This window comes from Rhynchophorus ferrugineus, unplaced genomic scaffold, assembly GCF_030347505.1.
Source record: "Rhynchophorus ferrugineus isolate W39M unplaced genomic scaffold, kcgeb_rfMv2 rfM4, whole genome shotgun sequence".
NCBI classification, from domain to species: domain Eukaryota; kingdom Metazoa; phylum Arthropoda; class Insecta; order Coleoptera; family Curculionidae; genus Rhynchophorus; species Rhynchophorus ferrugineus.
In genome coordinates, this window is record NW_027472583.1 from 52461792 (window position 1) to 52489436 (window position 27645).

Here is a 27645-nt window from a genome sequence, read left to right on the forward strand (position 1 = left end):
TTTCAGTAAGTGAACTGATGTACAATATAATCTAAATCTTATTTTAGATAGTATTCTAACTTATTTTAAAGTCTATCCTAACTTATTTTAAAGACTATTCTAACTTATTCTAGAGATTATTAAATCTCATTCTATATGTCTATTAATCAGTTCGTATAGTAGTTTGCATTTGAATCATGATGTACTAATATTCTTTCAGGGTAATACTTCGAATCGCACTTGTTATGAGTTCGCTGAATCAGTTTGTTGAAGACGTAATATGGGATAGCGACGATGACTCGCAACACATTATTCTGGAACCTTTGGAGGATAGATATGTTAGATTTCTTAGTTGTACCCCATAGTTCAATATCATAGGTCCAAATGGGCCCAAGTATAATTTAGATCTACGCCCTATCAGGCAATACATTTGGTTTAGTTTAAGCCCAAGCTGTTTGCGTTTTGTCACTATATGGTTTGTCCATGTAAAACGTCGATCAAAATGCATTCCCAGATATTTAGCGTTGTTTGTTTGCGGAAGTTCATGATTATTCAATTTTACTGAAGAACTTGTTCTTCTACAAAGGGTGAATGTCATATTGGTGGATTTTGTCTCATGCTTTGATACGCCACGTTCGATCACCAATAAATTAGGAATTACATTTTAACTCTTGATGCACAAATTAACTTATTTGATACGTTACGTTCCGATGCTTACCTCTCTAAAGCATTTTACAATTATCTCGTCCCTGCTCGAAGTAGTTGATTAGAGACGCCGGTTTATAACCTCTAATATCATTAATGTTTTGTAGACATTTGACAACAGGGTCGACCAGTACCAACACAAATCGAATTTCAAACGACATTCTGTCTCTTTTTAACTAGTAGACTGAGAAGGGAAAATCCACTGAGAGTTTAAAACGAACAGTATATTCAACGTCATCTATGACATGCATTAGCTGCTTTATTAGACCGACTATCTTTTTTTTTATTTTTTAAGAAATCTGTTCTGCAGTTCTATCAGAGTTTATCTATTTCTCACTTGCACTATGCATAGAGTAATCCCTTTCATCTCAAAAAACCATTTTGTGAAAAACGACATTCTTTGTGCGCTTTTCGGAACATTTTCTTTTTTCTATTTTTGCGAAGTTATTGAATATTTTAGTATGGTAACAATTCTGAAGATACTTAAGATTAATCATCGATGTAATATCAATCTTCGTGCCCCGGTTCTCACCGAATCATCTCCTGGGTGTCGTTGACTCGCCAACGTTCCAGGACCTGGACGGTATCCTTCGGGCGTTCACACGGGACCGAGGCCGCGGCCCCGCAACATTGCCAATAGACTCCCGTATTCCAAGTCATTCTCCACGAACAAAGTCCCCCGGAGTCGGCGAAGCGTTGCGCCTCGTGCCGCGTCCACCTTGGCGGGCACGTGTCGACACCCCACGCCCGCAAATTGCGCAGTCGGGGCGACGACTGTGACTTTTTCCTCGGACCGGGCACCGTCTAAGGCTCACGCGCATCCACCCTAATGCGACCGGCGACGTTTAGACTGTGTAGGGTCCGGCTCGGTCGGGTATTCACGCGTTTTGTATTGATAGCTCGACGTTCGGTTCATTATGTCGTCGCGTGGCGGCATCGCCGTCGTGTTTATGGAATATCCCGGACGATTGGACGCGGGGGACGACGTCGGGCGACAAGTGCGGTTGATTGGGTTATTGTGCGTGGGGAGGACGCGGATAATTTCAACTTTTAAATCGTCCTTTCGCGTTTTATCGAGCGTTTTAAATTGGTTCCGGCCTGTCAGCGGGAACTCCGACTGGCATATGAACCAAGTCCTTCGCCATCTTTTTATTATGGTCGGGAAATAATAGGAATGATGATTGTAATACAGAATCATAAAAACAATGTTAACACAATTAATTTATATTCTACCAATCAGTCAAACACCAAGCAGAAGCGTTACGAAACATTAACGTCACTTAACTTCTTTTTCACAGTTTCATGAAAATTGTTTTTTACCATCAAGGAAAGAAAAGATAAACTAAAATATGGAACTGACATGTATCAAGCTAAATAACTAAATTTACCTAGAAAGGATACATCGGTGGTGACTGTATTGTATTAAAGTTACAAAGTTAAACAAAGTGAGTGAGTGTTCCAGGCACACTGACCATGAAATATACTATCATTATAACACTTAGCAAGAAAATTAATAACTGCAGGTAATGACTTCATCATATTCCTTGCGTTCAAGTTATTATATATTGAATATTATATTGAAAATTATATATTGTTCGAAGTGTGTGAAACTATTGTCTGCCGTAATACTCACATACCAGGCATTAAAAACTTGACGAAATCACTTTATTTAATCAAATATGTATCCTTAACCCTTAACTCTTGTGAAGTATAGCCCATCGAACTATTTGATATAAAAGAAAGCAGATATTTGATATTGTATATTAGATATTAATATTAATATTTTGAGAAAAGATTGTCGGTCAGTGGTGAATAGCAGTGAATGTTCCGTGAGTTCTGTTAGAAGTCTATTCTATATTTAGTTAGTCTTGTATCGGGTTGGCATTAGAAATTTGTATACAACAACTAACCATTGACATTATATTAAATATAGTTTTCCATGTTATTTGGTAACCGAAAACAACAACAAAATTGTTAGGGATCCATTATATTTATTATATAACTTCTTAATAGCTTCAATAGTTCAATCTTATATATAAAAATGAATCGCAAAATATGTTCCTAAGCGCATAACTCAACAACGCCTGGACCAATTTGGCCAAATCTTTTTTTAAAATGTTCGTTGAAGTTCAGGGATGGTTTTTACGGCGAGAAAAATTAGAATTATTGCTGGAAAAACCCTAAAAATAGCCCTTTTTGTTTGAATTTGTTTCGTGTATCAGTTGACAATTCATCTGTCATCTGTCAAAAGTCATCTGTAACAGACAACTTTTTTTTTTTAAATTTGATATGACTTGAACTCAAATCCTTTTAATCCGTACGAATTGTTTTATTTATTTAAAATTTTTTATTTGTTTAAAATTTAATTCAAATTTTAAATAAATAAAACAATTTGTACGGCTTAAAAGGATTTGAGTTCAAGTCATATCAAATTTAAAAAAAAAAGTTGTCTGTTACAGATGACTTTTGACAGATGACAGATGAATTGTCAAGTGATACACGAAACAAATTCGTATATCGTGTTTTGTGCAGAGTGTTTAGTTAGTTAGTGTTTGTTTAGTTCGTGATTAGTGAAAAAATAATTTATATTTGATTCGCGTGAAGCGCGAGCGCGACATTCAACTAATAATCGCGCAAGTTTGAATCCAGCTGCTTTCAGTTACGATGTGTCAATTGACTACAGTAACTACCAATGTGTTGTTATTGGTTCTATGAACTTGGTTTGCTCACACTGTAAGGCATTAAAATACAAAAACGAAGCCAATGGATTGTGTTGCGCAAATGGTAAAGTGAAATTGATACAATTGGATCCACCACCAGAACCATTGTACTCATTGGTTTCAGGAATAGGAACAGATTCTATACACTTTTTGACACATATTCAACAATATAACAATTGCTTTCAAATGACTTCATTTGGGGCAACAAATGCAGTTCGGGAAAATTTTATGCCAACTTTCAAGGTATGTATTATAGCAGTTACTCATAATTATTTTAGCGAACAAAATTTTCTGTCACCAAAGTTAAGATGTGTTACTAATCTTCAATTTCTTAATCATTACGAAATATATCACTTAGTCATCATATTATATGGTGATTCAGTTTCAGTGACACTTTTATTATATTTTATATTTGATAGATATTAATTAAAACTAAATATATACTTTTTAAGATCAAATATTATTTAAGTTTGATCATTGACAATCCATTAATTTATACCACACCATAATATTTTTTTTATTTACAGATACAAGGGCAAATATATCACAGAGCAGGTTCACTGTTACCAGTGTCAGATAGCGACAACAAATTCCTGCAAATTTATTTTATGGGCAATTCACCACAAGAAATTGATCTGCGTTGTGCACATAACAATTTAGTAAAAAGGTCTATTGTAGAACAATTACAAACTTTATTTCATCAACACAATCAATTGATTATATTGTTTAAAACTGCCCTGGATCTGATGCCATCCGATAATCACAAAATTGTAATCAGAGCTGATAAAACACCTGCAGGTCAACATACAAGACGTTTTAATGCACCAACTATTGATGAAGTTGCTATCGTTGTAGTTGGAGAAAACTTGGAATCCCGTGATATTGTTTTACATCGTCGGAATTTTCAATTACAACCTATAAAGGAAACACACCGCTCATATGATGCACTGCAATATCCCATTATATTTTGGCAAGGTGAAGATGGCTACGATTTATCAATAAAAATGATAAATCCCATTACAGGTAACTAAAATATTAGTTTAGCTATGGCGATAATATCTCAGTCACTATATTATGTATTTTAATTTTATATTTGAATGTTATTAAAACAAAATCTGTTTACAGGTTCTGAAACCAACAAAAAAGTCAGTTCAATGAACTATTATTCATACCGCCTAATGATTCGGGAAAATGCAGATAATCGCATATTGAAATGTCGGCGATTATATCACAAATATGTTGATGACATGTATGTTAAAATTGAAACGGAGAGATTAACATTCATCAGGTTGAATCAAACCAAACTCCGATCTGAAGAGTATATTCACCTTCGAGATGCGATTAATACTGATGGAAATGCACAGAATGTCGGTCGGATGACTATTCTTCCAGCAACATACATCGGAAGCCCTCGGCATATGCACGAATATGCTCAAGATGCCATGTCGTATGTTCGTCATTATGGTACAGCAGATTTGTTCATCACATTTACATTCAATCCGCAATGGATAGAAATTAAGCAGGAGTTATTACCTGGGAAATCATCCATTGATCGTCATGATATTACAGCCAGAGTCTTTAGACAAAAGTTGAAATCTTTAATGAATTTCATCGTAAAACATAATGTGTTTGGTGAGACACGCTGCTGGATGTATTCTGTGGAGTGGCAGAAACGAGGATTGCCACATGCACACATTTTGATTTGGTTGGTTGAAAAGATAAGGCCAAATGAAGTTGATGCAGTGATATCAGCTGAAATCCCTAATGTACAAGTAGATCCTGGATTGCATGAGGTAGTTATCAAAAACATGATACATGGTCCCTGTGGAACTCTTAATCAAAATTCACCGTGTATGATGGATGGTAAATGTTCAAAACGATATCCACGGACATTAATATCGGAAACAATTACTGGTAATGACGGTTATCCATTGTATCGTCGCAGATCGACAGCAGACAATGGAAAATCAACAATTGTCAAATTAAATCAACAAGATATTGAAATAGATAATCGTTGGATTGTTCCATATTCACCCATTTTATCAAAGACATTCAAAGCACACATCAACGTTGAATCTTGCCATTCAGTGAAATCGATTAAATACATTTGCAAATATGTAAGCAAAGGGAGTGATATGGCTGTGATTGAAATTGGTGCAGAGAATTCTAATGATGAAGTTACCCAATACCAAATGGGCCGCTATGTCAGTAGTAATGAAGCAGTTTGGCGAATATTTTCTTTTCCTATTCATGAGAGACACCCTTCTGTTGTTCACTTAGCTGTGCATTTAGAAAATGGACAAAGAGTGTATTTTACAGCACAGAACGCAGTACAAAGAGCTGCTCAGCCACCATCTACTACATTAACCAGTTTTTTTGAGACATGCCAAAACGATGATTTCGCACAAACATTGCTATATTCTGAAATGCCAAAATATTATACCTGGAATCAATCCTCAAGGAGATTTATACGACGGAAACAAGGAAAACCAGTTCCAGGATATACAGATGTATATTCCACCGATGCGATTGGCCGGATTTATTCAGTACATCCAAGCAATGATGAATGTTTTTATTTACGACTGCTATTAGTCAATGTACGTGGCCCAACATCATTCCAACAGTTACGAACTGTTGATGGTGAATTGTGTGGTTCCTACAGAGAAGCCTGTCAACGTTTGCAATTGCTTGAAAATGACGCTCATTGGGATCAAACTCTCAATGATGCTGTAATATCATCACACACTCATCAAATACGAACATTGTTTTCTATAATCATATCTACATGCTTCCCATCAAACCCAATTGATTTGTGGATGAAGTACAAAGATTATATGTGTGATGATATTTTGTATCAAATACGGAATAGAATGGGAAATCCAAATATACAAATCAGTGAAGAAATTTACAATGAAGCATTGATTTCAATTGAGGACATGTGCTTGATAATGTCAAACAAACTATTAATTCAATTAGGCCTGACCGCGCCCAATCGTCCAATGCATGACGCTTTTAACCAAGAGTTGCATCGAGAAAGACTGTATGATCTCAACGCTTTGAAAGAATAAATTCAAACAAATCTTCCACTGTTAAATGAACAACAGAAGTATGTATTTGAAACTCTTATGAAAGTAACAAATGATGAAACTGGAGGGATTTATTTCTTAGATGCACCTGGTGGTACAGGAAAAACTTTTTTTATTTCATTAATATTAGCAACAATTCGCTCACAAAATAAAATTGCACTTGCACTCGCTTCGTCGGGAATCGCAGCAACTTTGCTTGAAGGTGGTCGAACAGCCCATTCAGCACTAAAATTGCCATTAAATATGCAAAGCAATGAAACTTCAACCTGCAACGTTTCGAAGAACTCTGCAATGGCAAAGGTTTTGCAGCACTGTAAATTGATTGTTTGGGATGAATGCACGATGGCACATAAAAAATCTTTGGAGGCTTTAGACAGAACCTTAAAAGATCTACGTAGCAATAATAACCGATTTGGTGGTGCAATGATTTTATTAGCAGGAGATTTTCGTCAAACATTGCCAGTGATTCCACGATCAACGCCAGCTGATGAACTCAATGCATGTCTAAAGTCCTCCAATTTGTGGAAACATGTTAAAGTACTTCATTTAAGCAAGAATATGCGTGTCGAGTTACAAAATGACCAATCTGGAAACATATTCTCTAAACAACTCATTGACATTGGTAATGGCAAATTTCCTATAGACATGTTGACGGCTTGCTTTTGCTATGACTATAAACAAGTCCCAGGGGCAATCATTAAGTGTTTGTGGTATTAATCTAGAAAACCCATGTTTCTCACATGGTCAATTGTATGTTGCCTGTTCCCGTGTTGGAAAACCATCAGATTTGTTTATCTATGCGCCAGGTAATCAAACAAAAAACATCGTATACCACAAAGCAATATAATGATAATAATAATAATAATTATGATTCACATGATTAACAATAAAGCGATTACTTACTTTTCAATCCTTATATATGTTTTATTTAATTATTTTTTATTCACAACGCCCTATCACCAGGGTGATGGTTCTATTCAGGAGAATTTTTTAAAATACGTAGGCACAAAAACTGCCACATTACAAATCTTTTTGACAGGACGAAGTCTGTCGGGTCAGCTAGTATTTAATAAAATAACTTCAATATGTCGTTAATTACACTTTAGACATAATTGATGGTGCTTAAAATAATAAATACTTAAAATTGATTAGTATTATTGCAGTGAATAAAATACAGCAAGTTCGCGCATGTTACAAGGCCACATTTCTGTAAGTTTTTGTGTTTTTTTAATGAAAATAAACAACTTATTTGGATTTTTTAAAAATGCTTAAGGGACCCCCCTCTATCGATAAATATTAGATTGTCATCACAGGAAATGCATTGCTTTTTGCTTTATATTCAGGTAACAAAATAAAACATTTATCTGTTTAAAAAAAGGTATAGTTTTCAGTTTTCAAATTATCAAGTCCAAGCAAAAACTTACAAAAATATATTACAGAATACTATAACAAAAAATACGATTTGGTTTCAAAAATGATGAAGCACTAACTGAGATAACTGAAATATATTGGAATAACAATTGAACATTTATGAATAATTCATTGCAGATATATTGTATTTCGTGCTGGAAACAGGAATAATTAATAACACCTTCGATTTGGATGAACTCGATAAGACACATTGAAGAAGAAATTGACAAATGATGAAATTGTGCACAAATGTTAGATAGACTAGATATTAACAGCATACTTATTCACTTGAATGAAGCTTTCTGAATATGATATGATTCAATGCTGCCAAATTCTAAGACAGGGTGATGAGAATGGAAACAAGTAAAGGTGGGTATGTAATTAACATAAGATAAATATAGGAAAACTTATTGTACAGTGTAAAATATTTATGTGCAAAAATATGTGTGTAATTGTTCAGAATATACATGAGCAATTGGTTACAATATGTCAGGAGCGAAAGAATTGTAACTGTTTTGCAGATATGGCGAATGCATTAAAGAGAATGCAGTGATTATATCCAGTTTTATCATAAAAGATGTACACAGGTATTAGCAGAACAAACGAAGGAGAAATACAATGATATCAAAATATCTTAACAAGGAAACACTGTACCGAAGGACATAAGAACTAAACGTAAAAGGTTAATATGCTCTATAATGAAAGTAAAATATATTACTTGGATATACAATTGTTAATTAGGTGGATTAGACCAACAGGGGATACAACTGAAAACTCACCTGGAACTCTAACTCATAGGTAGTATGGAAAAGAGTTCCATGTGAATATTATCATACACATAACACATTCTTAACCTACCAATTATTATAACTGTATACGTATTTGTAGTTTTAAGCCCTATTATAATATATGTTAATATATATGTTATTAGATTTACTATATAGTTAATGTAAATTATATATAATAACAGCATTTTTGTTTAATTATTTTATTTAGATTAGAATTTTCTTGTATGCCATGGCCAAGCTGAACTAAAACTCAAAGATGATACGGCAACAATGCGACGTTTTGACGTCACAAATTTAGATGATGTATGTACAAAATAACTTTGGATAGATTATAACTATTAAGATGTGCTACGCCACTGGTGATTCAACAAATTCGACAAAACAGACAAGAGTCTAAAATGAGGTAAAAACTAATAATATACCAAGGAAAAGAGAGTTTTCACCCTTATACATAGAAAACAAGCAACATCTAAAATATGTAACAATTGTTATCAGTGCAAAACCAAAATAGACTCGATGCCACTCAATCAGGTTCATAATATCCCAATTATAGCTCATGCCGCGGAAAAATCGCTGTTTACCTCGAGAACTGTCACAACATTAGCTCGGGCTCATATCAACCGAACAACAAACAAACAATGCGTTTTTACAATAATATGGCTTTCGCTCGTCGTCTTTTTTACTCGCTGATAACACCTACCACCACGATATGACATCGACCATCGGCGGGGAACAGATGGTGTGGCAGTTTTTGGCACTCGTAAGGTTAATCAGGCGCAAACAATGATTTTATCGGCGCGTTTAAGTGGAAAAGTAAGCAAACGTAGATTAAAATAATTCTGTTGGATGTTGGTAAATCGGCTGGGGTAGCTCGTATCAATAAAATAGCCTCGAAGTAATTTATTACCCCGGACAATTTACCGGTAATAGTGGACATAATAAGGTAAATGAGCAGCAACATCTGTAGATTAATTACGTGTATAAATAATTATCTTATGTTAAACAAAAAAGACTCTATCAGTAACGCAATATAAATGTGTCTATTTGACAGTACAGCATTAGTAACAGGTCAATTGAAAAGTCCCCGACCTGACACGTAGATGGCGCTACTACAATTAAATCCATATGTTTCTAATTAGCCCTAAACCTCAAACGATGCGTGTACAAATGTGACAGCTGTCGGATCGTTAGTTTGTGAATTATAGAATTTTGGATGAAACAACTTTTGTTATTGTGATAAAACGGGTAAAAAGGAATTTCGTGTGTTGATAAAATATTGCTTTTTGAAGGGAAAGATACAGTTGAAGCAAAAACTTGGCTTGATGACGAGTTTCATCAAGGATTGGTATGCTAAGTTTAGACGTGGTGAAATGAGCACCGAAGACGTTGAACGTAGTGGACGCCCAAAGTAGGTTGTTACCGACGAAAACATTAAAAAATCCACAAAATGACTTTGAATGACCGTATACTTTTTTTATTACTCTTCGTGAGTCCACAATCTGGCCTATTGGCAATAAGTATTTCTTATGTCTATATTATATATACATGGCATGTAGAAAATCACCTCATTAAGCAATCTCCTGTATAAAATATTATCTTAATTAATTAGTCTTATTCTAAAGTTTATTCTAAAGTCTACATATATCCAGTAATCAGATCAGGTGGTGTTAGAGTGTGTTTTAGTCTTCGCACTTCACTATCAGGTCACATATTTAGCTGATTAGCGAGTACATTGGGATGCACTGACACTCTTTCGAAGTACTTCACACAAACACGTTGAATTACACTCGCTGTAGGTTCTAGAGGAATATCGCGTTGTATCACTTTATTTGAAATATAGTACGGAGCATCAATGGCACGCATCACCTTATTTTGGAACCGTTGAATGATGGATATATTAGATTTGCTAGCGGTACCCCATAGTTGGATTCCATATACCCAAATGGGCTTGAGTATAGACTCATATAGCAATACCTTTTTATCTAATGATAACTTGGATTTGCGCCCTATGAGCCAATACATTTGATATAATTTTAGTCCAAGTTGTTTCCGTTTAGAGAGTATGTGCTTCTTCCAGGTTAGGGGTCGATCTAAGTGCATACCAAGATATTTAACATGCTCTGCTTGGGGGAGTTGACGATGATTGATATTCACTAAATGACCGTGTATAGAAATTGAATGAAATAGCAGGCACTTTAAAGATATCAAGTGAACGTGTACGAATTCATTCATTCACGAATATTTGGGTATGAGAAAGCTCTGTGCAAAGAGGGTGCCGCGCGAGCTCACTTTTGACCAAAAACAACGACTAGTTGATGATTCGGAGCAGCGTTTGATGATCAAGCGTAATATACGCAAGTTTTTGCGTCGATATGTAACAATGGATAAGACATGTCTCAATCATTTCACTCCGAAATTCAATCGACAGTCATCCGAGTGGACTGCATACGATGAACCTGTTCCAACGCGTAGGAGAACGCAACAGTCGGCATATAAGTTTATGGTGTCTGTATTTTGTGATGCGCATGGAACAATTTTCATTGACTACCTTGGAAAAGGAAGGACTATCAACAGTGACTATTGCATAACGTTATTGGACAGTTTCAAAGACGAAATAGCCGAAAAACGGCCGCATTTGAAGAAAAAGAAAGCGCTGCTTCACCGAAACAATGCATGGTGTCACAAGTCATTGAAAATGATGGAAAAAAATCAATGAATTGGGCTTCGAATTGTTTCCGCATCCACTGTATTCTCCAGATCTGGTCCCCAGCGACTATTTCCTGTTATTAAATCTCAAAAGAATGCTTGTTGGTAAGACATTTTCGTCGAATAAAGAGATGATCGCCAAAACTGAGGCCTATTTTGAAGCAAAGAACAAATTATACTACCAAAATAGTATCAAAAAGTTGAACGGTCGCTATAATGAGTGTATTACCCTTGAAGGGAATTATGTTGAGTAAAAAAAACTAATTTTGAAAAAAAATGTGTGTTACTATGGTTGGCCGGGGACTTTTCAATTGACATATTACATTAGAAACTTCTTCTAATCACCAACTCCGCTGTCATTTATATACACACTTCTAACACTCATTCATCTTTATTGTGTATCTTAATCAGCATTATTTATTGATTAAAATGAAAAGTATATACGGAGTATTAATGGAAACAACAATTAAACAACTTAACCTATTTTTAATATTGTTTATTTTAATGACTTATTTAATTTAAATACTGAAAACTGAACGACATTGGTTTTACTCACCAGACGTAGCGTCTTCTAATCGCCATTTGCTTAGATCGATGAAGCATAGCTTAACTGGCACACAGTTTAAAAATACTGAAGAGCGTCAAAATAAATCTATTATTGCATGACTACTAAATCAACAACCTTCTGTCAAAACGGTATCTCCAAGTTCTTAGAAAGGTGGGAAATATTCTAGAAAATGATACCTTTTTAAAATGAGTGTATGCAAGCTACAAGATCCGTCTATAAAGTCGTCACACATCATCTAATATATCTTCCTCCCATTGCTTCAGTAGTAGTAGATACTAGTAGACCTGACTTTATAAATATCCAAGATTAACAATCAATCACAACAAATTTTTGTAATATTTCTAATGTTTCAGGTGTTGTAAAGACTCTTTAAGTTGTAGTTGTTGAGGGGCCTTTATTCAATAAATAATTGTAAAAGATGTTTATTGTACAACATACAAATAACAATCAAAAAATTCTGTGCTTTCATGAAGTTTTGGACATCTATATAGTATTTAGTTAACAATGTTCTAGCCTATTACTAGATATTTAATTTTTATTTTAACTAATTTTAAGAAAAGTTTGATTATTATTTTAACTGCTGGGTCTTCCTAGGTATAATATAAAAAAGTAGAATTATTCTATTAAAAAAAAAACACCAAAGGTATTTAGAGGTTTGTTGATGATCTAAATTAATCTTCTGCCTTCAATCCAAGTAAGTATTTATCAAGTTGTGTAAAATATGACCATACACAGACAACAAAAATATATAATATCTTAACTATATCGTATTCTAAAGACAATTGTGTGCTTAAGATGGCAGTGTCGCTTTTGTATTAGTATTTCGAACTAACACTTTGATCTCACTCGTTATGGGTTCAAGGGGAATATTGTGTTGAATTATTTCGTAGATACATAATACAAGTATGACTATATTGATTTTACTACTAACGCCACACTGTTGAAAACCGTACATCTAAACAGGCCTAAAACTGACTTATAGAGCAATACATTATTATTATATATTTTACGCCATTAAATAATACAACAACCGTCGTATTCACCATATATTGTACTTTTAAATCATATTCAACTTCATCTGGAGCTGGCTAATACCTTGAATAATTTTATACTTCGATATATACGATTTTCATTAATTGCTTCGCAAAGGAATTCCTTTACTTTTAGAGTATCAATTATATGTAGACACTTAATATTTAAATAATGAACATATCACGTGAACACGAACATTAATAACATAAAAATCACGCATTTGTCGAATCAATATCAGGAGTTAATATTTAAAATTAATAATAAAACAGGTCTCGAATAGAGATTATAAAACATTACAGAAATAATTGGTTTAATATTATGGACGAGAATTTATTTAATTTGGTTGAATAACTCTATTTTGTGCCATATTTTTTAGCAATACCACATATTCCATTACCTGTTCACAATAAATATTTAATAAATGTACGTTATATTTTTTGTTTTATTAAATTGTAACAGGTCAATTGAAAAGTCCCCGCCCTGACATATATATGGCGATACTAGAATTAAATCCATATGTTTTTTAGTAAGCCCTAACTCTCAAAAGATGCGTGCATAAATAAGAGTGAAGCAACTTTTGTTATTGTGGAAAAAATTGATAAAAGGGAATTTCGCGTGTTGATAAAATATTGCTTTTTGAAGGGAAAAATATAGTTAAAGCAAAAACTGGCTTGATTTCGAGTTTCCGGACACTGCCCCAGGAAAATCAACCATCAAGGGTTTGTATGCTAAGTTTAGACGTGGTAAAATGAGCACCGAAAACGGTGAACGCAGTGAACGCCCAAAAGAGGTTGTTACCGACGAAAACATTTTAAAAATCCACAAAATGATTTTGAATGACCGTAAATTGAAATTGAATGAAATAGAAGACACTCTAAAGATATTATTATTATTATTTAGGTATGAGAAAGCTCTGTGCAAAGTGGATGCCGCGCAAGCTCACTTTTGACCAAAAACAACGACGAGTTGATGATTCGGAGCAGTGTGGAGATCATAACCCGGATAAATATAATATCCAAATTATTCTAGAGACTGATATTAAAATATGCTAAACCACTTGTGAAAGTACCAGATTTTTAATTTGGATTTCGAAATAATTACTCAACAAGTGCAAGTACATAGATTAGCATAGGCTATTGAAAGAGTGCTTGAAGAAAAGAAATACTGCCTTGCAATAGTCTTGGACGTTTCACAGGCATTTGTTACAGTTTCCGATGACAGTTATTATTGCAGAAAACATATATTTTCCTAGAACTATAGAAAAATACAAATGGCAGTCATAAAAATGAATAAGTTAATGATCCTGGATGAGTCAACATTATCGAGAGAACGTATATTATTTATAGATTTGGGGAAAATACAAGAAAATCGTTCTAATACTATAGTTAATTATAGGTACATTTATAATCGACCTTATATCGACATAAATAATTGAATTCTAGTTCTAAATTTACCTAATATTTTTTTGTAACAGAATTTATATATTTACATTTACTGTTATATAAGTTTAAGAAGTTCAATAAAGCTATATTAACAGGTCAATTTAAAAGTTCTCGGCCTACTATAGTAAAACCCATTTTTTTGGCAAAATTGGTTTTTTTTATTCAACATAATTCCCTTCAGGGTTGATACATTGATTATAGCGACCCTCCAACTTTTCGATACCATTTTTGTAGTACGATTTGTCTTTTGATTCAAAATAGGCCTCAGATTCGGCGGTCACCTCTTCATTCGACGAAAATTTCTTCCCAGCGAGCATTATTTTGAGATCTGAGAACAGGAAATAGTCGCTGGATGCCAGATCTGGAAAATACAGTGGATGAGAAAGCAATTCGAAGCCCAATTCATGGATTTTTGCTATCGTTTTCACTGACTTGTGACACGGTGCATTGTTTTGGTGAAGCAGCACTTTCTTTTTCTTCAAATGCGGCCGTTTTCGGCGATTTCGTCCTTCAAACAGTCCAATAACGCTATGTAATAGTCGCTGTTGATGGTCCTTCCTTTTTCAAGGTAGTCAATGAAAATTATTCCATGCGCATTCCAAAATACAGGCGCCATAACCTTGCCAGCCGACTGTCGCGTTTTCCCACGCTTTGGAGCGGGTTCATCTTGTGCAGTCCACTCGGATGACGGTCGATTTGTCTTCGGAGTGAAATGATGGTTGCCATGTTTCATCCATTGTCACATATCGACGCAAAAACGCGGGTTTATTACGCTTGATCATTACATCCGAATCATTAACTCGTCGTTGTTTTTGGTCAAAAGTGAGCTCCCGCGGCACCCACTTTGCACAGAGCTTTTCATACCCAAATATTCGTGAATGATATGATGTACACGTTCAGATGATATCTTTAGAGTATCTGCTATTTAATTATATTTCAATTTTCGGTCATTTAAATTCATTTTGTAGATTTTTTAAATGTTTTGTTCCGTAACAACTTTTTTTGGGCGTCCACTGCATTCACCGTCTTCGGTGGTCATTTCACCACGTCTAAAGTTAGCATACTAATCCTTGGTGGTCGATTTTCCTGGGACAGTGTCCGGAAACTCGGCCTCATGCCAAGTTTTTGCTTCAACTGTATTTTTGCCCTTCAAATAGCAACATTTTATCAACACGCGAAATTCCTTTTTATCCATTTTTTTCACAATAACTAAAGTTGCTTCACTCAAAATGCTATAATTCACAAACTAATGATCCGTCCTTGACTCGAGCTGTCAAATTTATGCACGTATCTTTTAATGGTTAGTGTTAACTAGAAAACATATGGATCTAATTCTAGTAGCTCCGTCTATGTGTTAAGTCTTTAATTATTGACTAAAAATTGAAAAGTATACATAGACTCCATTTCCCATTACTTATGATAATTGTCCTGAGATCCATTTAAACTCACCTTTAGTTCCCTTAGTATTAAGTACTATAATACTTGAGTGTAATTATATTTAAATTAGCAATTTCATTTTTTGATTCAATTAAATTATTATTATTTAAATAATTAAGGTACTATTAAAGTTTAATTAGGCTACTATAGCAGTTCCATTTCCTGTGCGTCGTCTACTAGCTGTATTGATTTTACGTTGCTGTGATTTAATAACATTATTGCCTATTTTAGGGCGAGATCTTAGCCCCCGTAATTCCAAATAGGCTTTATTATTTACTGATAAACCAATCTCTTTGATCTTAGGTCAAACAGTTATTTGAGAGCAGTACAGTTATTTGAGACTGATCTACTGTGCGTTTTGTCTAACGTGACGTTTCCAATTTAATCTACCATCGAGGATGCCGAGGTATTTCGCTGATTCTACCTTAAGGGGTCGGGCATTTGCTAAGTGATATAATTAGGTTTTTATCATTTCGCTGCAACACAAAATTGACATTCAAGCTATTAAACTGTCACAAATATCGATAACGTATATACAAAAAAAAACTTTCAATAGTTCATAGTGACTGTGTTATCGGTAGATCTTCTAAGTATTGCTTGTTATGTTGTTGGGGTATCAGTAGTGTAACAAGACACTAACCTGAGGAGCTTCAGCCAAAATAGATTTAAGAGTTGAGAGCGCCTTCATGCGAAATTCTAACCCAGAAAGATATGATTCCAGTAAATTAAAATGTTTTCGCGGTAACAATTTATTCATCTTGTGGTTTACACTCTTCCAGATGTTTGTGAGATGTCGAGTAATATTGTAGGGCACTATTTATTTTCTTGAACTGATTATGAAATCCAAACTAGAAATCTGATGTTTTTAATTTATTTTAATAAGCAATCTGAATATCCAGATAGACTTTTAAAATCGGATTTGTCTTACCAGTTCGTCAGGTAACAATCTGAAAAAATATAACCCTGAAGATGCTGATGATATAGTCTGAAGAGTAGTCTGGGTGTTGATTATTTTATATGTACAGTAAAATATTACTCCTAGACCATTGTATAAATTACTTGCCACAGCCCAAGCATGTATGCTAACACCAGTTTTAGAAAGTGCTCGGAGAGTTGGTAGTGTTTTGGTTCAAATACAATGAGACTGTATATTGTTTGTAATAAGTAATGATAGCCTGGTAAACATTTAAAAAATAACAAGAACACAAATAAGAGAGGTAAAAAAAAGAACTACATTACGTAAACTGTTAAACTTACCGTAAAGCTATCGAACGAATGGTTTTTTTATTAATCTCTTAGAACGTCAACAATCTGTCCGTGCGCAATAATTATTATTATATAATTTCAGTTATATAATATAACTATCCTGACATGTAGAATTTGACTTCAGTAAGTGATCTGCTGTAAAACATTATTTAATCTTATTCTAGATACTATTCTAACTTATTTTAAAGTCTATCCAGACTTATTCTAAAAACTATTGTACTTATTCTAGAGATTATTAAATCTCACTCTATGTGTCTATTGATCAGTTCGTACATAGTTTGCGTTTAACTGTTGCATAGTTTGTTGTAATAGTTGCATATATTGCAACAGTAGTATTTCTTGAAGTCGGTAGATCAACTGTATACAATAGATATAACAATGGGCCAAGGACACTGTCCTACGGAACAGCCGAATATCTTGGGTGTAGGTCAGAATGGTATATGATAGCGGAAGTATTTTAATGATAATGAATATTGATGAGTGAAGAAGACTATTTATTATTCTAGGTACTTCAACTCATCGAAGGGTATATTCTTTAATAAACACCAATATACTGTACTATATAATACTGTAATAATAATATTTTGATCTCTAAAATTAATAAGTATTTTTAATTAGATTAAATGTTGTAAATTGAGTAACTGCAGAAAAAAAAAGAACAAAAACAAATTTTAAAAAGATCCAAAATTAAGGAAAATGGCTACCACATTAATCAATTGAAAATGCCATTTAGGGCCGTTTCAATATAAAGGCCACTAATATTAGATTTATAATTTATAATAAATAAGATTTAGATAATGTTTTACAGCAGATCACTTACTGAAGCCATCTTCTACATGTCAGGATAGTTATATTATATAACGGAAATTATATAATAATAATTATTGCGCACGGGCAGATTGTTGACGTTCTAAGAGATTAATAAAAAAACCATTCGTTCGAAAGCTTTACCGTCAGTTTCCCTTTATTTTTACGCGAATACATCCTGAATAAGAAAAACGTGTCAATGATTGCGTGGGTGGCCGAATGGGGAGATGAGTGACCCTTTGCTACAGACGCCGCACCCAGAGGGGTTCCCACTTTCACTAGAGTCAGTACATTAGCAAGATTAAAAGGACCGAATCCCGTCCCTTCGTTGCTGAATTTGCATCAAGAGTGGGAGATATTTGTTGAAAGCTTGGACCGATGAGGGGAGAGCTTCGACAGCCTGGTCATATGTTTTGTTTGATTTTACCTTTTTTTTGCGAATATCGACAGATTTATATCGAAGCAAGATATTATGCCTCAAACTAAGGTCCCTATCGGCATTGTATAAAATATACTATAAATGTCTTCATTATACGATTGCTATGAAACTTAAATAATATGAAAATGTTGAAAGCAAGATCACAGGTCAATTGAAAAGTCCCTGGTCTACCATAGTAAAACACATTTTTTTGGCAAAATTAGTTTTTTTATTCAATATAATCCTTCAAGGGAGATACACTGATTATAGCGACTCTCCAACTTTTCTATACCATTTTTGTGGTACGATGTCCTTTATTTCAAAATAGGCCTGAGTTTCGGAGATCATCTCTTCAATCTCTGTTACTACTAATATAGCAAACACTTTAAAGATATAAACTGAACATTTGGGTATGAGAAAGCTCTGTGCAAAGTGGGTGCCGCGCGAGCTCACTTTTGACCAAAAACAAGGACGAGTTGACGATTCGGAACAGTGTTTGAAGATGACCAAGCGTAATAAACCCGAGTTTTTGCGTCGATATGTGACAATGGATGCAACATGGCTCCACCATTTCACTCCGATGTCCAACTCACAGTCATCCGAGTGGACTGCACACTATGAACCCGCTCCAAAGCGTGGGAAAACGCAACAGTTGGCTGGAAAGGTTATGACGTCTATATTTTGGGATGCGCATGAAATAATTTTTATTAACTACCTTGAAAAAGTAAGGACCATCAACAGCGACAATTACATAGCGTTATTGGACCGTTTGAAGGACGAAATCGCCGAAAAACGATGACATTTGAAGAAAAAGAAAGTGCTGCTTCACCAAGATAATGCACCGTGTCATAAGTCAGTGAAGACGATGGCAAAAATCCATGAACTGGGCTTCGAATTACTTCCTCATTACCTGTTCCCGGATCTCAAAAGAATACTTGCTGGGAAGAAATTTTCATCGAATGAAGAGGTGATCGCCGAAACTGAGGCCTATTTTGAAGCAAAAGATAAATCGTACTACGAAAATGGTAGCAAAAAGTTGGAGGGTCACTATAATTAGTGTATCACTCTTGAAGGGAATTATGTTGAATAAAAAAACAAATTTTGTTAAAAAAATGTGTTTTACTGTGATAGGGCGGGTTTTTTCAATTGACCTCTTACAGCAAACAGCTTCAAAGTATAGTAAAAATTGAAGCTGGGAATATAAATTGAATTATATAGAGAAATGTCAAAACCACCGAATTTACGAGGTTGGTGAGATTGTTTAACAGTTGATTACATTGACACTTCGCATTTTCACCATTCCTGATTCACCTAATATAAAAGTTCAAGGCTTCTCTCGGATCAAAGTTTTTAAGAATAAGCAGAGATTTCATCGTCGCCTCCCATTCAGACATATTCTTCTAGAAGAATTCGCTAAAACAGACCCTTATTCCTTTAGAAAACTAAAAAAATCTGAGAGAAGGGTCGTCAACGAAGCCTAATCGTGACTTAGCAAGCTAAATTCTTCATAAAAACAGTAAATTAAAGATCTACTAGTAAATAGTATATTGAAATTTCATGAAATGATTCCTTTTCGTGGACTTATTGAACAACCAAGTGTATGTATGTATGTATTTTTATTGATATTTCCTATCCCCTAATCCACCTCAATCAACAATATTTTCACAATAGCCGACACACATAAACTCACTTCCCGACACCCCTTCAGCAAACAATGCTCATTTTAATCTATTATGCCTCATAGTCGGGTGCTTTCTACCCCCCCATACCGTCGAACAATCGTCCGACATTATTTTCTTGACTCCGTAATCCGTCGGAACAAACCAACATCCTGTCGAATTACGTCGAAAGCCAACAAAAATAATCCGTGGTCGTTGCGAATATGGCGCCCCCGGAATGACATATGCGCCATGAATATGGAAAATCGACAAATCCCCAATGTTTAATCCTGTTTAGGTTTGGACCGTATCGTCTGAAAGGCCATCAGCGGCACGGCAAGATTATAAAAATTGTATACGCAATTCGCTGTATTAGCCGTATCGATTTTGTGATTCGGCTACTCGGGTTGTAACGAGGAGAGGATCATGTACAGGAATACTTGTTCAACAGTATTCATTGCATCTAGACAATAATTAGGTTTTTCGAAAGCTTTCGGTTCGTTCAATATTTTTTTTTATTATTTAATTAATATATTGTCACTAGTCGTTTCCGTCTAACCTACAATTTGTCTTCATGATAACTTAAATCTAGGTATATAACTAGGAGGACCCATCGGCCCTAACTCAGTCTCTGGTGAAATAATGTTAATACATGTCACTGCTGAATTTTTTTAATATATGCACCTCACTATATAACGCTACACAAGATCAGATGGTTTGATTCTTTTGAGTCTGTGTCCTGTTCTGGTGGTATCCAAAAGTTACAATATTTCAATATTAGTATAAGAATGGAGTCTTTCCTCATGCCCCCTTGCAATTCTATTGATTTCTTGACTGACTGTGGGTATCTGAAGGTCTCGATGTAGGTAATCAGTCCTATAGTATTTGGGTGCACCCACAATACCTCTCAGGACTTTGCTCTGAAAAATTTGTATTTTATTAATGTTACTCTTTGCAGAACATTCCCATAATTGAACTCCGTATGTCCTTATAGGTTTCTATATTTGCTTATATAATAACAGTTTATTATGTACTAATAATTGTGATTTTCTTCCAATTAGCCAGTACATTTTCCTATATTTCAATTCCAGTTCTTTTCTTTTCTTCTTTATATGTTCCTTCCAGCGAAGCTTTGCATCGAGATTCATTCCGAGATATTTAGCGTTGTTACTATATGGAATGATAGTGTTATTTAATGTTATTGGTGGTTGTACGGTCTGTTATAGGTAAACTGCACATGTACAGATTTACTTTCATTATTTCTTATTTTCCAAGTTTGTGTCCAATTATTTATATTTTCACTTGCCTGTTGTAATTTTTGTGAGGCTTCTTCACTATTGTCTTCGACAGCTATAATCGCAGTATCATCAGCAAATGTACCCATCGTGATATTTTCCATTTGTGGTATATCACAAGTGTAAAGTAGATAAAGCATTGGTCCAGTACACTTCCTTGTGCTTTAGCTTCTTTTATTGTAGAGTAAGCTTCTTCTTGCTTGACTCTAAACATTCTGATTGTAATGTATGATTTTAACAGTTCGGTGTGTTGTTTTGGTAGCATTTTCTGTAGTTATGAACAAGGCCTTCATGCCAAACCTTATCGAAGGCTTGTGCTATATCTAAGAATATAGTTGAGCATACTTTTTGACTTTCGTAGACTTTTTCAATAATATCTGTTATTTTGTGGACCTGGTCAATTGTTGAGTGTTAATAAACCCAAACAGGTCTGTTGGTATTAGGTTTTTTCTCTCTATGATGAAAGCTTTCGGTGATACATGCCCATTAAAATATTATTTTACAAAGCATTAACTCGAAGAGAATAATAGATATATTGATATTATGATGGTACTTGATAATATTGGTCTGTCAAAAAATTATTTTCCTCATTATTTTCATGCATGATAAAAGTATATTTACTGCTCTTAACTTGAATTTCAACATAAATATATATACAGCGTGTATATTTTTATACAATGTTTATTTCATTAAAAATACACTATAACAACTGTAAAGTGTAACAAAATGTAGCACTATAATTTAAGTTTTACAATAAAAAATGATATTTTTACAGTAACACCAATTACAAAAATATATACTATATATTAAAGTACTGTAGTTCAACCCATATGTTAGGTATCAGTAAATCTCTCTCATTGTAACAGGTTAATTGAAAAGTCCTCGACCTGACACATAGGTGGCGCTACTAGAATTAAATCCATATGTTTTTTAGTTTACTCACCTTACCGTTAGACCTAACCCTCAAAAGATGCGTGTATAAATTTGACAGCTGTCGGATCATTAGTTTGTGAATTATAGCATATTGAGTGAAGCAACTTTTGCTATTGTGAAAAAAATGAATAAAAAGGATTTTCGCATGTTGACAAACTATTACTTTTTGAATGGAAAAAATACATTTGAAGCAAAAATTTGGCTTGATGCTGAGTTTGCGGGCACTTCCCCAGGAAAATCAACCATCAAGGATTGGTATGCTAAGTTTAGACGTGGTGAAATGAGCACCGAAGACGGTGAACGCAGTGGACGCTCAAAAGAGGTTGTTACCAACGAAAAAATTAAAAAATTGCACAAAATGATTTTGAATAACCGTAAATAGAAATTGAAAGGAAGCAGATAAAGATATCAACTCAACGTCTACATCATATCATTCACGAATATTTGGGTGTGAGGAAGCTCTGTACAAAGTGGGTGCCGCCCGAGCTCATCTTTGATCAAAAACAAGGAGGAGTGGATGATTCGGAGCAGTGTTTGAATATAATCAAGTGTAAATAGCAGCATCAAGTGCAAATAAATGAAGCAGTACTTTCTTCTTCTTCAAATGCGGTCGTTTTTCGGCGATTTCGTCATTCAAACGGTCCAATAACGTTATGTAGTAGTCTCTGTTGATGCTCTTTATTTTTTCAAGGTAGTCAATCAAAATTATTCTGTGCGAATCCCAAAATACACGATAACCTTGCCAGCCGACTCTTACACTTTCCACAGATTGGAGCAGGTTCATCGTGTGCAATCCACTAGGATTATTGTCGATTGGACTTCGGAATGAAATGATGGAGCCATGTTTCATCCATTGTCACATATCGATGCAAAAACTCGGGTTTATTACGTTTGATCGTCTTCAAGCTCTACTCCGAATCATCAACTCGTCGTTGTTTTTGGTCAAAAGTGAGGTCGTGCGGCAGCCATTTTGGACAGAGCTTTCTCATACCCAAATATTTGTGAAAGATATGATGTACAGGTTCAGTTTGATGTTTGATATCTTGGCATCAAGCCAAGTTTTTGCTTCAACTGTATTTTTCCCTTCAAAAAACAATATTTTATCAACACGCGAAATTACTTTTTATCCGTTTTTTTTTTTCACAATAACAACTTCACTCATAATGTTATAATTCACAAACTAATGATCCGACAGCTGTCAAATATACACGCATCTTTTGAGGGTTAGGGATAACTAAAAGGTATGGATTTAATTCTAGTAGCGCCATCTATGTGTCAGGCTGGGGACTTTTCAATTAACCTGTTATATAGTTTGGATGTAGAATTTTTAATCAGATGGTTTAAGCTTCCAGGGGATACCATGGGTGGTTTAGAAAACAGTTCAATATAACTAGAATAAAATAACTCTAACCTAAAAACTATTGTGGCTGTGTAATTAACTGTACTTTTAACTCTTTCGATAATAAATGCATTTGATGTACTGTAATGTTAAAATAAATTATATTTTAGAAAGTGGTTAAATATCGACTATAAAATAAACTACAATGTGTAAAATCTTAGCGTTAAATCCGACAACAATTCACCGTTTTGATTAATTGTGATGGCGTGTGTTCACTGCTACTTTGCATAGACCAGATGTTTCTTTGCTTTAATTGTAAGATTGTTAAATACATTTTTTGAATCCTTTTGGCGAGTTTATATTTTTTCACGCCACTGCATATAAGAGGAACAAAAGTACAAGGAAGTATACCAACCGCCAATTCACTCAAAAGAAATAAAAGAACAATGTGAGCGATCTCCCTCGCATTGATGATGCGTATCATCTTCCGGTTGAGCGTAAGGTCCATATTTGTTCCGATGCGGCCGACGACGGGTTTTTTTTAATATAAATATACGATCGACATATTCCCGGACGTATTAGCATAAACGTCCCGCCTCTTGCGGAAAAACGGCGCGTGTCTTCGGATGAAAAATCGCCCAGGGTTTCCGACAGGGAAGGATTGCGGCACGGGTTCGCACGAATCCGCCCGGGAACATCGTAAATCAATCTTATGACGCATATCTGGATATATATTATAAAGAGAATAATGGAGCCTGCTATAAGAGAAGTTTCTTATCCTGATATTTTTTAATGTTATGTTTTATTTGTAATATGTTCTTTTCACGTAATTTAATCCCATTATGTACTATTTAGAAAGTCGTAAAATGTAATTTGAAACATACAAATATCAATAATGTGCAAGTAAATTTACTCAGATGGTTTTACAATACAAAAATAAATTATTATTTACGTAATTATTTATATAAATACGAATAAGCACTTTAGTTTCTGTTTTAACTATAGTCTATCCAAAGTTGCAGTGAACTCACGTCATTTCAATGTATGACGTCAAAACGGTGCCGCATTTAAAGTTGATATTTTACGCATTTTAGTTTATTTTAGCTTCGATATATAAAATCATTCTAATATAAATAAAATAATGAAACAAAAATATTTTAAAATTAAATATAAATAATTTTAACATGATAATACATCTAATGCACATATTAACGAACTACAGTTGATTAAACAGCCACAATAATTTATAGGTTAGAGTTCTTTTACTATATTTACATTGAACTCTAAATGCTTTCTAAACTGCCCATGGTCTCTCACGGAGGCTTAATCTATCTAATTAATATTGTACATCGAAGTAATGTATTTTTTAATTAGAGAACATATTTACCTTTTATTGTTAAGTTATTGTTTCCTTCGTTGATGTGTTTTCTTGTTAAATCAATTTGATATCACTGTATGTCTCCTTAGTTTCTTACTGCCACTGCCTTCCCATTAATGCATTTGTCATATCTGCAAAATAGTTAATACTCATTCTTTCCTCGTACCAAGTTTTATCGCCTAATGCATATAAATATTTCACATTAAAATTCGATTTTTTACAGTTATCCTATATTAATTATATACTCACCTTTTTTTTACTCTCATCACCCTGTCTTGGTATTGTCAGCATTGAATCATAATCCCGTATTTGAAAAGTTTCCTTCAATCACTGTCCAATTCTGATCCACTATTCAAGTCAATAACTTAAGCTGATAATTTCCAATTTAACTTTAAATAAAAAATGCCTTAGGAACTTCGTCTTCAACACCAGTGAGCAATGAAAGCGATTTTGTTAGGGACGAAAAATATTTAATTTCGCAAAGTGAACTGAAGGTTCTGTTTCGCAATTTGAATTTATCAAAACAAAATGTAGAGCTGTTTACCTTACGATTGCAGGAATAAGAAGATCCTGGCCCTAAAACATAGATTACTATATACAGAAATAAAAATTACGCGATGTTACCGTTCCTTAAGAAAGAAAATCATATTTGTTTCTGCAAAGATATCAAAGGTTTATATGGAATAATGACACCATATGAATATATTCAAATGTATGACCTTTGTTCATAGATGGTACTAATTACACCTTGAAGATGTCTCTACTCCGCATTAGAAATAAAAAACCATCCATTCAGATTGCTCAAACAAGTATGCGTACAATTTTAGTCAAGATCAAATACAGTGAGCGTCAATAATAAACTTGTTTCGAAATATTAAAACTCATTTACATATTACACGTTATATTTGAATTCATGCAATATTGCTGCTTTCTGTCCTACTTTGCAGTTGATCAATATTATGTTGGAAAAAAAAATACTTTGTCTAATTGCTCAGAGACCATTTTTGAAGATAGAGAAAACTGTCATACCCAAAAATCAAAGTAGAGCAAAGCTATATGCAAAGTAGGTGTCGCGCGAGCTAACTTTTGACCAAAAACAACAACGAGTTGATGATTCGGAGCAGTGTTTGAAGATGATCAAGCGTAATAAACCCAGGTTTTTAAATCGATATGTGGCAATGAATGAAACATGGCTCCATCCAATCGACAGTCATCCGAGTGGACTGCACACGATGAACCCGCTCTAAAACGTTGGAAAATGCAACTGTCGGCTGACAAGGTTATGGCGTCTGTATTTTGGGATGCGCATGGAATAATTTTCATTGAGTACCTTGAAAGAGAAGGACCATCAACAGCGACAATTACATAGCGTTATTGGGCCGTTTGAAGAGCGAATTCGCCGAAGAATGATCACATTTGAAGAAAAAGGAAGTGCTACTTCACCAAGACAAGGCCAATGTCGAATTCAGCTACGAACTGCCATCCTATCCACTGTATTCCCCAGATCTGACCCTCAGCGACTATTTCCTGTTCTCAGATCTCAAACGAATGCTCGCTTGGAAGATATTTTTTTCGCCGAAACAGGCCTATTTTGATTGCTTCAAGAACAAATCGTACTACAAAAATGGTATCGAAAAGTTGGAAGGTCGCTACAATCAGTGTATCACTCTTGAAGGGAATTATGTTGAATAAAAAAAATAATTTTGCCAAAAAATGTGTTTTATTATGGTAGGCCGGGGACTTTTCAATTAGCCTGTTATGATAGCAGCAGGTATATGATGGTCCCCGATATACCGACTGTGGCAGTTATGAATTGTAGGGGTTTAAAATACAAAAATTTGTTATTTTACTCCGAAAATCTAAAACATTACAATAAATAAAATTCTTAAAGGCAATGGCAAAGTCTTAGCTTAGCCTTTTTATATATAGAGGGTGGGACAAAAGTTCCGCTACCATTCTGATTGCACGCCATCTTGGTCATGTGACATTTAGTTCAGTTTCGTCTTAACCATTGTGTTGTGTAGACGTCTAAATCTTATAATGGAGACGAGTTGAGTCTCCAGCAATCCTAAGGCTGTCTGGTCAAATTGAAGATTTTTCTAAGTTGATAATGACCGATGAAGCCCATTTTCTTTTCAGTGGCCACGTCAATAAACAGAGCAGTCGGTTTTCGAAAACAAAGAATCCTCAATTAATTCAACTATCAACTAAAAACAACTGTATGGTGTGGTATTCATGCTGGAAACATCATTGGTCCCTATTTTGTTTAAATAACTAAGGTGTTGTAGTTAGTAAGGTTGTTGTCTAGGAAGACTAAGGACTAGAGGACATGTGGTTTCAGCAAGATGGGATTATAGAACACACAGCTCGTTCAACAATTTAATTATTGAACGACATTTTTCCAAAGAAGGCTAATTTCGCGAAGTGTCGATTTAACATGGCCAGCCAGATCTCCGGATTTAACAGCACCAGACTTTTTCTTATGGGATTTTTTTAAATCAAAAGTTTATGTGAATAAGCCCCAAACGATTCAACATCTTAAAGACAATATTCGTCACGAAATTGAAGAAATTCTGCCTCAGATGTTGAAGGATGTCATGAAAAATACCTTAAAACGAGCCGATAGTTGCATAGCAAATCGCGGTCACCATTTAGGTGATATAATTTTTCAATCATAA

General features: G+C 34.4%; 1 protein-coding gene across 1 annotated transcript; it reads left to right on the forward strand.

Annotated features, from left to right (window-relative positions):
* The first annotated feature begins 4238 nt into the window (after nt 1-4238).
* LOC143195250 (uncharacterized) lies at nt 4239-6484 on the forward strand. Its single transcript, XM_076402243.1, has 2 exons — nt 4239-4427; nt 4530-6484. The coding sequence occupies exons 1-2, from the start codon at nt 4409-4411 to the stop codon at nt 6470-6472; spliced, it is 1962 nt and encodes a 653-aa protein (XP_076258358.1). The 5' UTR covers nt 4239-4408; the 3' UTR covers nt 6473-6484.
* The last annotated feature ends 21161 nt before the right edge of the window (nt 6485-27645 follow it).